This window comes from Rhinolophus ferrumequinum, chromosome 6 (assembly GCF_004115265.2).
Source record: "Rhinolophus ferrumequinum isolate MPI-CBG mRhiFer1 chromosome 6, mRhiFer1_v1.p, whole genome shotgun sequence".
NCBI lineage: Eukaryota > Metazoa > Chordata > Mammalia > Chiroptera > Rhinolophidae > Rhinolophus > Rhinolophus ferrumequinum.
The window spans coordinates 74,348,317-74,363,657 of NC_046289.1; the positions used below are offsets into that span (position 1 = coordinate 74,348,317).

Here is a 15,341-nt window from a genome sequence, read left to right on the forward strand (position 1 = left end):
GTGCATTGCGCGGCCGCCCCGGCTTTCTAAGGCACACTGCCCTCCGCAGGGCTCGACTTCCTATATCCAGACCAAACCCTCCAACTACAGGATCCTTTTTCTTAATAAATTTTATTTTGATAATTGAAAAAAGAAAAATCAGGACCAAAACTAAAAGCAACTTAAAAAGTTCAAATATATACTTCTTATATAATAGAGATTTATAGTTTTCAGGCCCTCTCTGGGGAAGGGAGGCCCGAAGGGCAAAGGGGAAGGCAACAATTCAGTCAATCAGAAGAGATGTTGGTAACAGATAAATGGGACATGACGAAAGGGAGAGAAGAGCAGTAGTTTTGCCACCCAAAACTCAGTCCATCTTGAGGTTAACATAGATATAGCGAATGAACTTCAGGGAAGAAAAAAAGGAGATGGTGCCCAGCATGAGGAAGAAGACATAACCAGTGAGTAAGGAGTAGCCAAAGAACTCCACCGTCTGAACCGGCCCTGACATGTTGGAGCGCCTGGCATAGTAGAAAACTGAGTAGAGGAAGATGAAGAGCCCGGTGGAGCCAACGCTCAGCACAGATCGCCACCACCACCGATAATCCTCCCCAGACAACTGGAAGTAGGTGAGTGCAATGGAGATGCAAGCCCCCACACTCAGCAGGATGGCGAAGACAAAGAAGAGGATGCCATACAAAGTGTACTGCTCCCGACCCCATACTGTGGCAAAGATGTAGTACAGCTCCACAGAGATGGCACTGTGAAGAGAAGAAACGAGACACAGCATTAAATGGCTGTGCACTGCCAGCACGGGGCCAGGCCAAAATCCAGTCCCCACCCCTCTATGTTACTGGGTCACTGTGGGAAGTGGATTCACTTCACTCTGTGCCCTGGAGTTCCTGGCTTAATGAAGATTCTTTTACCTATGATTAGCTGCTTCCATTTTCAGAACATTTTTGATAGGTTGAGTTTGGGGATCTCGTCTGTTTTATTTTCCATTGTATCACCTGCCTGCCACTAAGAGGTACTCAACAAATTGAATGAATCAAATGGGCTTTAACTAAGCCCAACATGGTACCTGTAGACCCTAAATTCAGAAACCAGGAAGATGGAGAAAGGATCAGTGTCTCTGGAGAGCTTTACAAGTGAGACACCCTCATATCTGAACTGATTCAAGCTCAGTCCTGCTTGGATAAAGGGGGAACCCTTTGGTGATCTCTTAACGCTACAGCTGAACCAGAGATTATCACTGACATTGGGTTAGGGTACGGGGTGAGTGGGGCAAGGAAAAGTGGTAAGGAATCTGAGAGTGGTGGTCGTGGAATAAAGGGAGGATACCTGAAAGGCAGGAAGCCTCCAACAGTCATGTGGATGAGAGTAGACTTGTACCAGGGCTGGGGCGGGATTTCCCGGGCGATGTTCTTGGTGCGACAAGGTGCATCAAAGGAGCTAGCGTTGTTCTTCCCAAAGATACCTCCAATGACAGTGAGGGGAAAGCCCACCAGCAGCCAAACTGTCAGAAGCAGCAGGATGGTGGTGGCTGGCAGAGCCTGTGTCGAACCATTGGCCCAATGTACCGAGTTCACCACACTCCACGTCAGGAAGAAAGGCACTGCAGGGATAGGTCCCCAAAGGAAGAGTCAACACTAGGAGTTACATCCCTAGGGGCACCCACTCAGTGAACCTAAAGGGGTTAAACATACTGCCCCCAGGCAGACGCCACCCTTTCATATCCCGCTTCTTGTTCCTTATTTTACCAACACTCCTACCCTATCCATTATCATTAAGGATCAAGGCAGCTTTACATAATGATCTAAGAGTGACACAAATCCACGTGCCTCCAAGGGCCTGTCCTGTTGCGGCATCAGTCATTTCTGGCATGAGACATTCCTTTGGATCAAGGCCCTGTTTTCGGAAAGCCCTGGTTCAAACGTAATGTAATGGAATATAAATCAGACCCTTAGTATTGGGAGTATAAAAGGTTTAGAATGCAACTACTTTGAAAGGACAAGCTGGCATGAAGGCTAGAGTGGGGTAGCCCCCCTCAAAAATAAGAAAACTGAAAAAAAAAGAGTATCGGAATAAATTCAAGAGTGTTATTTCAATGTAATGGTTGAGAATGCGGGCTCTAGAGTCAGACTGTCTAGGTCTGAAACCTGGTTCACTACTCTTTAGGAGTGTAATCTCAGGCCAGTTACTTAACTAGCTTGCAATTCAATTTCCTCATCTTTAAAATGGGGACCAGATTACCTATTTCGTACAGTTACTGCGAGGATTAGATGAGATGAAGGCATGTTGAGTGCTTACCACAGTGCCTAGGATGTTTTAACGGCTTAATAATTTTTCACTATGCAAAAGAAATGCATTCTTAATGTTCTGAATGGCCTTCTTATTGTTTGTTTTGTGTATTTTCATTCCCTTAAAACCTTATTCTGACTCTATCCTAGGTTCCATGATGTGCTTAAATTCCCAACTTGGCCCACCAGGGAAAGGGCAGTTCTCACCAGAGAAGAGACTGGTGGTAAGAATGATGTTCCACACCCAACGCTCGCCTCCGATCTGCCGGTAGAAGTGGCTGGACACGTAGCCAGAGATGCAGCAGGTCAGGGCGTACAACAAGATGGCTGCCGAGTTAATGGCCCCATGATGGTGCACATTGAACATGCCCAGAAGTGCCATGACAATAATGCCTGTGGGGTGGTAGTGGAAAGTCCGTGTTAGGTCTCACCTGTCCGTCTTCTGGCAGTTTCAGAGGAATCAGCCCCCTTTCTCCCAGACCCAAGGCCTCTAACAAAATACTATCCCACAATTCTGTTGTCCAGAAAATCTACCGTAGAATATACACATCCTTGCTGGAGCCACCCCACCCCTTACGTCTGCCCCTCACCTTGGACAGAAGAGATCTGCAGATCTTTTCTGAACAAACTACCTGCTTAGGTTTAACCCTTGAGAGAAATCCCTGATTAATTTTTATCACCTCACCAGTGCCAAGGGCCAGGAACTGGGCACCCACACCAAGTACAGCACAGAGTAGACCACGGTATGGAGGGAAACGGAAGACATCGGTATGGATAATTTTCCAGCCATTGTCACCTTGGTCAAAATCATCACCAGAACCTGCAGAGTTTGTCTCCTCATCCAAATTGTACCGAGCCAGGTCATTCCGAAGCACACGCATGAGAATGACAGCCACAAAACCCACCAGTAAAAACACAAGCACCATAGAATTGATGATGGACAACCAGTGGATTTCCAGGGTTCGAGGAAAGAAACCACCATCATCACCACGGCGCCTATCACTCCGACGCTCCACTGAGGTCTCAGACCAGCGCACACTGTATGTGTGGGTGAGGCCTAGGAACTCATCAGGTCGTAACCCATCTAAACTGTGGGGCTTGACGTCCCGCACTGAGACGTTGGCAAATATAATTCGATCTCCATGGAATTCTAGGTGGAAGTCCAAATGGGTCCAGAGTCCTATCTTGTGGCTGTGAGGCAGGAAGCCACTCTCCTCCATGTAGCCCACAAAGCCACGGAGCGGCAAGTCGTCGACCACAAATTCAAAGTAGTACAATTCCTCAATGGCCTGGCGCAGTTGTTCCACCTACAAAGAGCAAGTCGGGAATCAGACAAGGCCTCCCCAGGCATAGGGTTAGAGCAAGGTTTCTCAGTCTCGGCGCTACTGACATTTGGGGCTGCATAATTCTTTGTTGTTGGGGGCTGTCCTATGCATTGTAAAATACACCATCCCTGGCTTCTCATATGTCGGTAGCACCCCTTAATAGTGATATCTCAGTATCTCCAGGTAGTGCCAAATGTCCCCTGGGAGACAGAATTGCCCCCCGTTGAGAACCATTGGTTTCCACCCTAGTATGTTGGGATTCTCCAAAAAGAGCAAGTATGACTTGACAGGGTTAAGGCCTAGAAAAAGGAGAGAGGCGAGTGTTAAGAAGTTCTGGTGTAGATTAAGGAAAAGTGCCCTAAGATAAGGTTTGCTTAAGAAAAAAGCATGACAGGGAAGATAGGTAGAGTATAAGAGGAGCCAGTTAATAAAGGGCCGAGAGTTAATATGTAGCAGTGATAGCTGGGACCTTATTACCAGCAGACAAGCTTGGAGTCAGGAGCCCTGGGTTCATCAGCTGCGTAATTCACTATCCATGTAGTCTTGAAAAAGTCACCTCTGAGCAAGTATGTTTCTTCATCAACTGGATGCAAATAATACCACCTGCCCTGCCTGCCACATGGGGTTGTAGTTAGAATCAGGTAATTTCTATCAAGATGCTTTGAAAACCATAAATGTGAGGCAGTGTTATTAGTTCCTAGGAGGGAGGGCTAAGTTCTAGCCCATGTGGAGAGGCTGACCTGTGTAGAACTGAGCTGCATGTGGCACAGAATTCTCTTTTCCACATTCTCCCGAAAGCGGATCTCGTACAAAGACTCAGCCATTCGGTCACCATCCAGCACTTCCCCCAGGCTAAGGCTTTTGTGACGTATCTTCTCAGGGCAGCAGACTGGAAGCTGATAGTAGTGATAAGTCTCCTGAGGGTTATGGTAGGGTCCCACTTTGTTGACATATAGAATGACGGGGTCGCCGGCCTTGTAGTGTGTCACACTTTCCACCCCTGGCTCATGACCTGTGCCCAGCAGCAGCATCAGGAGTGGCAGCCACTGACAGTTCCAACTTCGAGGGTGCCCTAGGACTGTCATCCTTAAGGCAGCGGAACCTGTTTGGGGGAGTCCTGCGGTTATGGAAACCAGAGATCAACTCATGACACCCCAGGTCAAGCCTTTCAAACTGACTGATGCTCTATGGCTGCAATTACTCCCTTTGGTCTCTTCCACCATCCCTCAGAAGTCCACCTCCTGGCCCCCACACCACATCATATTTCTGTCCCCAAAACTAGACTCCACCTTTGCTCTCTTGTCCTCAACCCGGGGTTCCCTCCTCCCGCAGCCCACCTGGTCTGAACCTCCCCGCGCGCCTCAGCCCGTTTCCATGGCAACGCCACGAGGTCTCACACCTCAGGCACCTTCCTGCCGCAGCCCTGGGGTCCTCACCACGCGGGAAGGGCCGGCCAAGGCGGCGCCAGCGTCCTCTGAGGCCCCGTAGCTACCCTCGGGCTCCTGCTGGGGTCTCCCCCAGAGCAGCGCGCTAGCGGCGGCCTGGAGAGGACCCGACTCCGACTTCCAGGAGGTTGGCCGTGGCTGTGCCTGATCGCAGCGACTGCAGCCAAACCACGAGGGACACCTCGCTCAGCTCTGAGGTATTTGTCGATGAGCTTTCTACAGCGGGAGGCCCGGTTCAGCCCCGGAGACCCCGCAAGGCTCAGCTAGCTTCTCCGCCGGTGGAGGGCCCTTCCGGCAATCGGAAGAGCAGCCCAGGACACGTCAGTCTCACCACTTCCGCCCTCAGCAGCGGGGGCCTCAGGCCTGCGGGAAGCTCCTTCCTGGACGGTGGAGGGAACTGCGGCCCCGCCGCTGGGGCCACTTGGCCGCGAGCTGGTGGTCTCCCGGGGAGGGGGCTGCGGTCAAGGCCTGGCTACGAGGACGCAAACGCCCCTTCGGGAAAAGAGTCGCAGCCGGGCCTCCCTCCCATCCCCGGGAAGGTTTGGGGCGGAGGCCTTGAGAGCAGTGCCCGCCGCGCGCGCCCAGTGACTGTTCAGGACACGGAACCCGGGCAGCGGCTGTGCCCACACTTAGTGGACGCCCCGAAGCGTTTGACGGCTGCACTAATGGGACTCGCCACTGACCGCTGAGGCCGAGCCCTGAACGGTTCATGGCCCCCAGCCTGGGCGGGAGTGAGGCATTGGGCGTCGCTGTGCTAGGACAGCGAGGGCACAGCCTATAGAAGGGTCCTAGAGTCTGGATCTCACCTCATTGCTTCTCACCTACCGGTTATAAATGGCCTGCCGCCAAAAAATAAATACGTAAATAAGAATATCTTACCAAGGCTGTACTGGAGGCCCTCCTGGCCGTACAGTGACCCGTCCATGTCCTAGGATAGGCCAGCCTGAGCCAGGTCTGATGCAGAGGAACGGAAAGAGATAGGGTGTCTGCCCTTTTACCCTGCGCGTTGGGCAGCTTGATAGAGTTATTGTTAATTGTAGGTAAAGAATCTTGCTATAGGTTCGTCTCTTTAATGTTTTTGTTCTTATTTGTTGGTGTATATGTATCTGGGCTTCTCTTAATTTTGTATTGCACATCATTTTGGAGATGTTTACCCTTATTTGTGTCAGCTCTATTTTAAGGGAATCTGCCATTACGGAAGTTCCCCTGCAGGTCAGACCCAGGGGCACTGACTTTTCCTTTGGCCACTTGGGAGTATCATGTAAGGAAGCTGACTTAAGGTCCCCTCTTCCTGGGGAAAGTAGTATAGCAGACAGTCACAAGTGGCTTCCGGCCCAAAAAAATCCTGTGTTGACTCACACCTGCCGTCTCTGACCCAGCCCTCCTCCTGCAGGTTCCAGGAAGTAGGGGGTTAAGGGTTGAGTGTTTTAGACAATCAATGAATTTTGTAATTAGAAAAGTAACTTAGAGTGGCTTTGGAATAGTCTTTAAGTGACAGTCCCCTGGTGTCTAAAGCCAGAAACCTGGGCCTCTTTCTCAGTTACCCCTTCCCCCCAGATCAGTTCCACCAAGCCCCCTCTGCTTATTTCCTGAATATCTGATGTCTTGGTTCAGGCCCTTCCTCTCACCTAAATTACTATGACAGCTACCTTGCTAGTTTCCTGGTCAGCTCCCCCCTTTGGATCCATTTTCAGCACTGCTGCTGCAAGATTTTTTTTTTTTAATTCTAAATGTGTCCTATTTCCTGCAACAGTGGTTCTCAAATTTTGGTGTGCATTAGATTCAGCTAGAAGCTTACTAAAAACATAAATACCTGGACCCCACCAAATCTGGGCATTCAGTGAATGGGTGATTGGGCAGGAGGTATTTTTTACACCAAAATTTCATCATGAGTATGTAAGATAAAGTCAACAAAGCTGGGCGTATGAGGCCTCTCAGACCTGTATCTTAATTACTTCTTTAGGTACGTTCACCTCTGGAATCCTATCATGTATTCAAATTGAATTTTTTTTTAAATAAATTTTATTGGGGAATATTGGGGAACAGTGTGTTTCTCCAGGGCCCATCAGCTCCAGGTAATTGTCCTTCAATCTAGTTGTGGAGGGCGCAGCTCAGCTCCAAGTCCAGTCACCGTTTTCAATCTTAGTTGCAGGGGGCTCAGCCCACGATCCCATGCGGGAGTTGAACCGGCAACCTTGTTGTTGAGAGCTCGCGCTCTAACCAACTTGAGACACCCGGCCGCCCCTCAAATTGAAATTTTAAATGTCATGTTCTCTCAAGACTGCAAGCCTCATGTAGTTTCTTCTGCCAAGACTGCCCAATCTCCCATTCTCTACTTACCTGCTTGGAGATTTCTTTTGAACAGTGCAAACGCCACCACTTTCTCTATGAAGACTACCCTTACATCTTCCAGATTTTGTTTATAGCACTTTATCTCACTGTACTGTTATTTTACTTCTTATGTGTCTGTCTCCCTTGGAAATTGCTAATTCCTTACAGGAAGACTATAATTTATCCAGCGTGTATCCTTAGGACCTAGCAGTGAGTGCTTTTGTATACAGTAGGCAGCTTAATATATGTTCCTCAAATGAACTTGCTTACCCCCCTGTTCGTGATGAGAACAGAAATGCCACCATGCTACCTATTGGGAGCCAGCTACTTATCTGGAGGAACAGCAGGTGTGCAGGGCTGGGTGGGCTCCCTTAACCACAGGTGTGCCCTGGATAAGTGCTCATCTTGATAGACTGAGGATGTAGATCCTGCTTCCAACAGGACTTTGGAACCATCGGTCAGCTGTTCATAAATGGACTTTATCAGTAGCCTATGGCATAACCTGTTGTTGGAGTTTTTGTTTTATTTTAGAAGATGTAAGATACAAGAAATCTGTTTCTTGTTTTTTCCTCTATGCCCCTGCCCCCACCCCCAAATCTTACATCCAGACAACCCCTCTATGACCACAACCTTTTGTCCTATCATTCCCACCAAATTTGTTCCTCCATTTCACTAGACCTGCAGCCCCTCCCCCGCCCCTTCGGATTTTTTCTAGCTTGTCTTCCTAACAAGCTAGCTTCCATGCAGCTTAGATTCTGCATTCCATCATTTCAGCCACATTCTTGCTTGTGTTCTTGATGTCTCTCTCCCATTATTCTTTCATTGCAGCTGCCAAGTGAAACCTTAATCTTGGGTTAATTCATCTGTCACTATGGAAACACCTATACCCAGAATGCTAAAAGAATGCTGATGTGTTAAGATCATGTTTCTCCAAATTTTGTTCTCCAACCTTAACTGGGCCCTCAAAGCTGCCCCGTGATCCTGCTCATTTTCCAAATCAGCTCTTTTCCCTTCTCCACAACCCATTCTTCTCAAACCTCTGACTTCATCTCCTCAGTTGACCTCCCTTATAGCTTAGTGGAAAATGCAAGCAAGAAAAGCAATTACAGACAATGGTAGGTGCTGCGACAGAAAGTATTGTGGCTGTGGGAGCATCCAGGAGAGAGAAACATCTAATTTGGGCTTGAGCAAGCAGTCAAGTCTTCCTTAAAACAGTTCAGCAGTTAAGTTCTGAAGGGAGAGCCAGAGTTTGTCAGCACAGAGGAAACAATGAAGGAAAAGCAATTCTGTTGGTTGGAGCATTGTGTGTATGTTAGAAGGTAAAATTGGAGAGGTGTGCAGGGTAGCTTGAAGCCACATAAAAGAATTTGGACTTGGTCCTGAGGAGAATGGGGAGACATTAAATTGTTTTAAATGGGAATTAAAATCAGATTTATTCCTTGGACTTAAGGGTGAAGGAGAGTTCAGGGTCATGGAAGCAAAAATAAGAACGCTTTTCAAGGATACGAATACATTTCAAAGTTAAGAGGTGGACTTGACTTCTCTACCCCTTCAATCTGAGTGATCCTTGTAACCTTGTATTTGTCTTTACTCACACAACGGTGTGGAAGTGATGCTTTATGATTCTGGAGCCCAACCAATTGGTCGTGCAACTTGTGATTTTTTTTTTTCTCTTGAAATTCACTGCCACTGTGTTAGGGAACTCAGGCTAGTCTGCTGGATAATGAGACCTTATGCAGCAGAAACAAACCATCCCAGCTGAGATGAGACCGCCAGATGAACCACCTAACTGGGCCTAGTTCAATTTGAAAAAAATGAATGAATTTTAAAGTTAGATTCCTTAGAACATGCTTCTACAATACCTTGCAATGCTCTGATTCTCACATTTGTCTTTTCTATATTGGATTATAAATTCTAACAGCGCAGGCCTTACTGCTTATTTTATCCCAGTACTCAGCACACTGCCTGGCACATAGTAGGTGCTCAATAACCATGAATGGTTGAAGGGACCAGATCTATGGAGGGAGACACCAGATTGCAAAGGTGCCTCCAGTAATGAATATATCCTAAACTGCACTTTATTCTTAGGCCTTGTGGCCAGTGGTGGATAGAAGGTGAATTGTGATGTGTGCGGAACACGGGACCTTGGGGGGTTCTGTAACCAAGAGGAGAAAGAAGTAACAACAGCCAGTGGCCACAAAAAGAACTGCTCCCTTCTTCCCCTTCCAAGTTCCTAGCAGAGAGCTGAACCCAGCATCCCAGATTTGTGTGACTACATAGGCGAGCATTTGGAGACTAACTTCACTTTGGTACCGTAGTCCTCAGTGGCTCGAGGGGTTGGCTTTCTGAGCAGAAGGGAGGATTTTAAGTAGCAAAGCTCCCTGCTCTCAGCAAGCCCAACACCATGGGGAGGGGAGACACCCAGGAGGCAGCACCACCCACCTCAGCCTACCGCTCTGTCATGGAAGAGTATGGTTACGAGGTAGGCAAGGTCATCGGCAATGGTTCCTATGGGACGGTGTATGAGGCTTACTACACAAAGCAGAATGTCAGGGTGGCTATCAAGATCATCTCAAAGAAGAAGGCTTCTGACGACTATCTTAACAAGTTCCTGCCCCGTGAGATACAGGTTGGAAAGGGAAGAGGGGACTGGTACCAAGCTGCTTAAGGCTTCTCAGAAGGGGTATGGTTAGGAGAGGGTGGGGCCATAAACCCCCAAATTAGAACTGAATGTCTCACTAAGCAGCTAGGAAAACTATTTGGTGTAAATTCAACTTCTTTCCATCTACCATTCACTTCTAGCCCCTCAAAAAGTGAAAGTGCAAAGCGCAGGGTTTGCCCACAGGCCACCAGCCCTCTGGAGTTTGATCCTGTTGCAAAGTTCTAAAAAAGTAGCCGTGGGAGAGAGTAGGAGGGCTGGGAGTACAGCCAGGGTTCTCCCTTCCCAAGTTTGATGGGTCCCTATTCTGGGGCCAGGTAATGAAGGTCTTGCGACACAAGTGCCTCATCAACTTCTATCAGGCCATCGAGACCACGTCCCGAGTGTACATCATTCTGGAGCTGGCTCAGGGTGGTGACGTCCTTGAATGGATCCAGCGCCACGGGGCCTGCTCTGAGCCCCTTGCTGGCAAGTGGTTCTCCCAGATGACCCTGGGCATCGCCTACCTGCACAGCAAAGGCATCGTGCACCGGTGAGGGTGCTGCCACCCAGGTTGGGGCCTTGGGGCTCTCAAGGGGGTTTATGTACATCTCCCATTTTCTGCCCTGGTTTTTCCTCCCGTAATGTCCCTCCTACTGACTCTTTTTTAGTCATCTGGTCAATAACATTTATTAAGTTGCCACTGTGAGCAGAGCACTTTATGAAATACAATGGTGAGCTCCCAGGGGTCCTCAGGTACCATCTTCTCTCCTCTTTAGGCTCTGCTCACAACTCCATGGCTTTCCTTCCTCTTGACCTTGTGTCCCCATAATGGCATCTCTTTTCCACGATGCCTTGCCTTATCTGCCTTTGACCCCTGGCCCTTCAGCTCTGGGTCTAATACTAAGCCCTCTCCCTGACCCCCAGCCTTTCTGCTGCTGATAGGGACTTAAAGTTGGAGAACCTATTGCTGGACAAGCGGGAGAATGTGAAGATATCGGACTTTGGCTTCGCCAAGATGGTGCTTTCTAACCAGCCTTTGCATAGTAGCCCTTCTTACCGCCAAGTGAACTGCTTTACTCACCTTAGCCAGACCTACTGTGGCAGCTTTGCTTATGCCTGCCCGGAGATCTTGTTAGGTTTACCCTACAACCCTTTCCTGTCTGACACCTGGAGCATGGGTGTCATCCTTTACACTCTAGTGGTCGCCCATCTGCCCTTTGATGACACCAATCTCAAGAAGCTGCTGAAAGAGACTCAGAAGGAGGTCACTTTTCCACGCAACTACTCCATCTCCCAGGAGTGCAAGGTGCTGGCTCCCCCAGGAGGGCTGAGACCTCAGGGACGACCCACAGGGAGGGAACCCAATGTAGGCCTCCCAACCCTGGGGGAGGCTCTTCCCTAGCAGAGCCATTGCACACTATAGCCCCTGCCCTAAACAGTGGGGAGGGCTAAAAGGGCCAGCCACTGGGCTCCGTATCTTAGATGTGAGTGGTAAGCAGATTTCAGCTTCTACCTCTTTAGGTCAGATGGGGATTATGCAAGAGGTTCCCCCAAGGAACCCATCCTTCCCCTGCCCTCCAGGGAGTTAAATACCTGGCTCTTCAGGATAATATCAGGGCCACACCCCTTCCATCAGACTGGTGTGATGGGCTATCCTGCTTCTTTCTTAAGTCCCCTGTTCATTGCCTGTGTGGCACAATGAGAGGCTCAGCCAATACCTCTCTCTCCCCTGTCTTAGAACCTGGTCTTCCAGATGCTACGCCAAGCCACCAAGCGTGCCACCATCCTGGACATCATCAAGGATCCCTGGGTGCTTAAGTTCCAGTTTGAGCCACCCACTCATGAGATCAGGCTGCTCGAGGCCATGTGGCAGCCAGCCAGCACCACGAATCGTCACCAATCCTTGGAAACCATTACTAAAAATGACTGAGGAAGGGGGTTGAGAGAGGAGCAAAGGAGGAGGGTCTGGGGCTAAAAATCTTTTATACCAAAAATAAATCTAATTCTGATTTAGTTTCATGAGCTGGGGTCAAAAGACCCTCTTTTCCCAGGGAAGCCTTAGCAGGGAATAAGGTAAGAAGGGGTGGATTTCTGCCCAGGGCCTGTAACAGTAATCTCGACACCTGTGAAGTCCATGTTGTAATTCACAGTGTAGCTCATCTGTGGCCCTCAGGGGAACGGATGCTCAGATGAACACCTGCTTTAGGGAAGGTTCATTATTCTAGCTACCGTGTTTCCCCGAAAATAAGACCTAGCCGGACCGTCAGCTCTAATGCGTCTTTTGGAGCAAAAATTAATATAAGACCTGGTAGTATAGTATAGTATAGTATATATAATATATATATAGTATAGTATAGTAAAATAAGACCGGGTCTTATATTAATTTTTGCTCCAAAAGACGCATTAGAGCTGATGGTCCAGCTCGGTCTTATTTTGGGGGAAACACGGTAAGTACATGCTCATTATTTTCCTCCAAGCCGTAGGATAGAGGCCCTGGTTACTCTGTTATGGTTCTGCCTCTGTCTATAGTATAAAGGCATGACACTGTCTGTGCTTTTTAGAAATGGGTATCAGGATGTGTGAAGTACCTTGGTTCCTTCGATACCTCCAAATGCCACCTTAATCACCATGGAAACAATCCCAGTGAACCATGGCCCCTCACATTATTGCTCCTCGACACAGAAGGCAGGGTACAAACCAAGTCTGTTAACAATGGGTTCTGGATAAAGGAAAGCTACTTGCCCCCTTTATCTCTGTGCTCTACCTCCCTGTGCTTGAGAATTGGCTTTGCAAAAGGAAAATGGGTAGGAAGTCATGGGGCTGTGTTGGCAGAGGCTGACTGGAGGAAAGCAATGAGGGAAGACACAGGGACAACCCCACGTGGCTCTAAGATAAGTAATAGATGGCAGTTTCCTCAACCTCAGCACTAGGCAACTCTAGGACAAACCAACTTTAAAGATGAAAGAGTATCTGCCTGGAACCTAGTGGGTAAGATATGGGAAACTCCATTTGTTCTGTGTTCCAATGCTCCTTCATCCCTCCCATTATTATTCATTGCTTGAAACAAAGCTCCAAGGACCAGGGGGAGAGTTTCAGGTGTAGACAAGGCAGTATAAGGGCTAGGGTTGCACCTGTCTACTTCTATTGGGAACAAGGGCACTATAATTGCTATCAAAAAGAAGGAAGCCCAGGGGCTAATCCTGCACCAAGTCCTCCTTCAGAGTTGAGCCAGGGATGGGAAGGCAACAGACCCTTTTTCTCAGGCAGGCTTACACCACCACGCTCAGCAAGGCCTCCCAAAAAGGCTATGTTCCTTTAGCTCAACACTTGGCACTTAAGGAAAAGAGGCCATTGAGGGCGGCATCAGGAAGATAAGCTCAGACTCATCAGGATACCCACTCAGCCAACTGCTTTAGTGCTTCAGCATCTTCATCCGCTTTGGGAGCTTTGGGGACAAGGATACCCAGAGAAAGAAGGATGTGTTAAGACCTCAGCACCTTCCAACCGCCCCCCTGCTACAACATTCAGAACCTGCTGAATTCTCTCCCCTCAGCAAAGAACCTAAAGGACTGGCTCTTCTGCTTGCTGAGCGGCTGCTAATCCCATAGTACCTTTGGGCAAATTGGAAAAAGCGGTCTCTCTCTCCCAGCATTTGCAGCCCTAAACCAGGGTGCACAGCTTGCTGAGTGGAGCACAGCCTGGATTTCAGTCCCCACTCCCCTTTAACCAGGTGCTCTTATGCACCTGTGCAACTGTAGCAGCAGCCCTCTCCGCCTGGTTCATCTGAGGTAGGATGGATGAGGAAAACCTCTCCCCATATCTGTCCCATCCTCTCAAGTCCTTGAGACCGCAGAACAACCCTGGGTACTTGGCCCTGCAGGCAGCTGTGTAGAGGGTACACGAGCCAGTTTGACTGGGGGTTCTTCCTCCTTGTCGCCCACATGTAACAACTCCTGGGCCAGTTCCTCCTGCTCCAGCTCCTTTAGCTCCTCTGACAGCTCATCCTGGATAGGGGATGATAAGACTGCTCATGATGAAGGAAGGAAACCTCTGCTTCCAAAAACATATCACTTTTGGAGTCTCCCCCCAAACCTGCCCCATGATTCTCTTGGGCATTGCTTTTGGCTGGTCCCATGCTTCCTCTAAGACTCCCTGACTCCTCACTCCCAGTTACCTCATCCACATCATCTCCAAAGCCCACAGGCCGAGAAATGGCATCAGAGATCTGCTGGGCCACCTCCTGTTGTTCTGTGATGTCAGCCATCTGTTCATCTACCTTGTCAATGTCTCTGAGAAGATATATAGACAAAAAATCAGGCAACAACCTCCCTGATTTTCTCATCTCACATGAATGAAGCTCCTCTAGTCTGTGGCCTCAGACTGATAAATCCATGGCTACCAGGTAGAAGAGATCCCTGGAAAATTGTAATGAGCCAAGTCTGGGCTGAGACATGGCAAGAAGCCACATTGGGTGGGATAGATTATAGTCCCTTCCTTGAAGGATCTTTAAAAATTAGGAAAATCATCTTTCCTTGCTAGAATGCTCCAACCAGCAAAGAGATATTGTTGCAGGAAGCAAGGAGGCAGACAGAGGTCTAGCCACCATAGATTTACATTTATACTGTGAATTCACATTCTGAGAGGTTTTATGATTCAAAATACAATACCAACCTACTCTCCCCAGTGCCTGGGCCCCCTTTGCCCCTTCCCCCATACCCACATGTGCTGGTAGGCTTTCCTCATGCCATGGACAGCAAGTTCCATGGTTCGAAGCACTTCTGCACTGGTGGCATTCTCCATGGCCTCACGCTGAAACTCCAGGGTGAATAATGTCCCATCAGTTTGTGCCAGCTGCTGTTCCAATTTTTTCTTCCTCCGCAAAGCCTGTAGGACAGCTGACCCAGCCATACCATGAACGTGGCAGGCAGAAGCCCCTGCTTCCCACCTGGGCCCTCCCTACTGGCGCCTTTTCTTTAGGGGTGGGCCCCTTCTTCTTCCCTGGAGTCCAATGGAGCAGGCCCATATTGTATGAAGGAAAAAATTATCCACCAAGCATAGAGTGCATGATATGTGCTAAGCACTTGACTGTTATTTTAATCCCAAAATGACTCTCTACAACGAATGCACTGTCTTCACTTTACAAATGTGAAAACAGGCACAAAGATACTAAATTTTTTTTGGTCAAAAATCACAACTAGTAAGATATTGAGCAGTAATTGAAATGTGGTAGTATGACTTCCAAAGCCAGGACTCTTTTGATATTCCAAGGTGCCTTTCAAGTCATTTCCAGTCTTTTTTTTTTTTTTTTTTTTTTAATTTA

General features: G+C 48.5%; 3 protein-coding genes across 8 annotated transcripts; 1 reads left to right on the forward strand and 2 right to left on the reverse strand.

Moving 5' to 3' along the window:
* Positions 1-90: 90 nt before the first annotated feature.
* Positions 91-6,033, reverse strand: TM9SF1 (transmembrane 9 superfamily member 1). Of its 6 annotated transcripts, none has more exons than XM_033107895.1 (6): positions 5,929-6,033; positions 4,345-4,706; positions 2,965-3,586; positions 2,487-2,672; positions 1,321-1,594; positions 91-740 (listed from the first exon to the last, which is right to left on the reverse strand). In XM_033107895.1, exons 1-6 carry the CDS (start codon positions 5,972-5,974, stop codon positions 347-349), a joined length of 1,884 nt encoding a protein of 627 aa, XP_032963786.1. In that variant the 5' UTR covers positions 5,975-6,033; the 3' UTR covers positions 91-346. The 6 variants fall into 6 exon arrangements, with proteins under 6 accessions (XP_032963786.1, XP_032963791.1, XP_032963790.1 ...); XM_033107900.1 differs by lacking the exon at positions 5,929-6,033 and adding an exon at positions 5,041-5,363 and having other exon boundaries at positions 4,345-4,721; XM_033107899.1 differs by lacking the exon at positions 5,929-6,033 and adding an exon at positions 5,004-5,363 and having other exon boundaries at positions 4,345-4,721.
* A 2,124-nt stretch (positions 6,034-8,157) lies between these two features.
* Positions 8,158-12,041, forward strand: TSSK4 (testis specific serine kinase 4). Its single transcript, XM_033107127.1, is given in 4 exon segments — positions 8,158-10,009; positions 10,357-10,591; positions 10,927-11,327; positions 11,760-12,041. Coding segments are annotated over 4 exon segments (1,053 nt in total). The 5' UTR covers positions 8,158-9,784; the 3' UTR covers positions 11,952-12,041.
* Positions 12,042-12,518: 477 nt separating this feature from the next.
* On the reverse strand, positions 12,519-15,226 carry CHMP4A (charged multivesicular body protein 4A). The gene is made up of 3 exons (XM_033107222.1): positions 14,742-15,226; positions 14,196-14,310; positions 12,519-14,025 (listed from the first exon to the last, which is right to left on the reverse strand). The coding sequence occupies exons 1-3, from the start codon at positions 14,927-14,929 to the stop codon at positions 13,855-13,857; spliced, it is 474 nt and encodes a 157-aa protein (XP_032963113.1). The 5' UTR covers positions 14,930-15,226; the 3' UTR covers positions 12,519-13,854.
* Between the last annotated feature and the right edge of the window lie 115 nt (positions 15,227-15,341).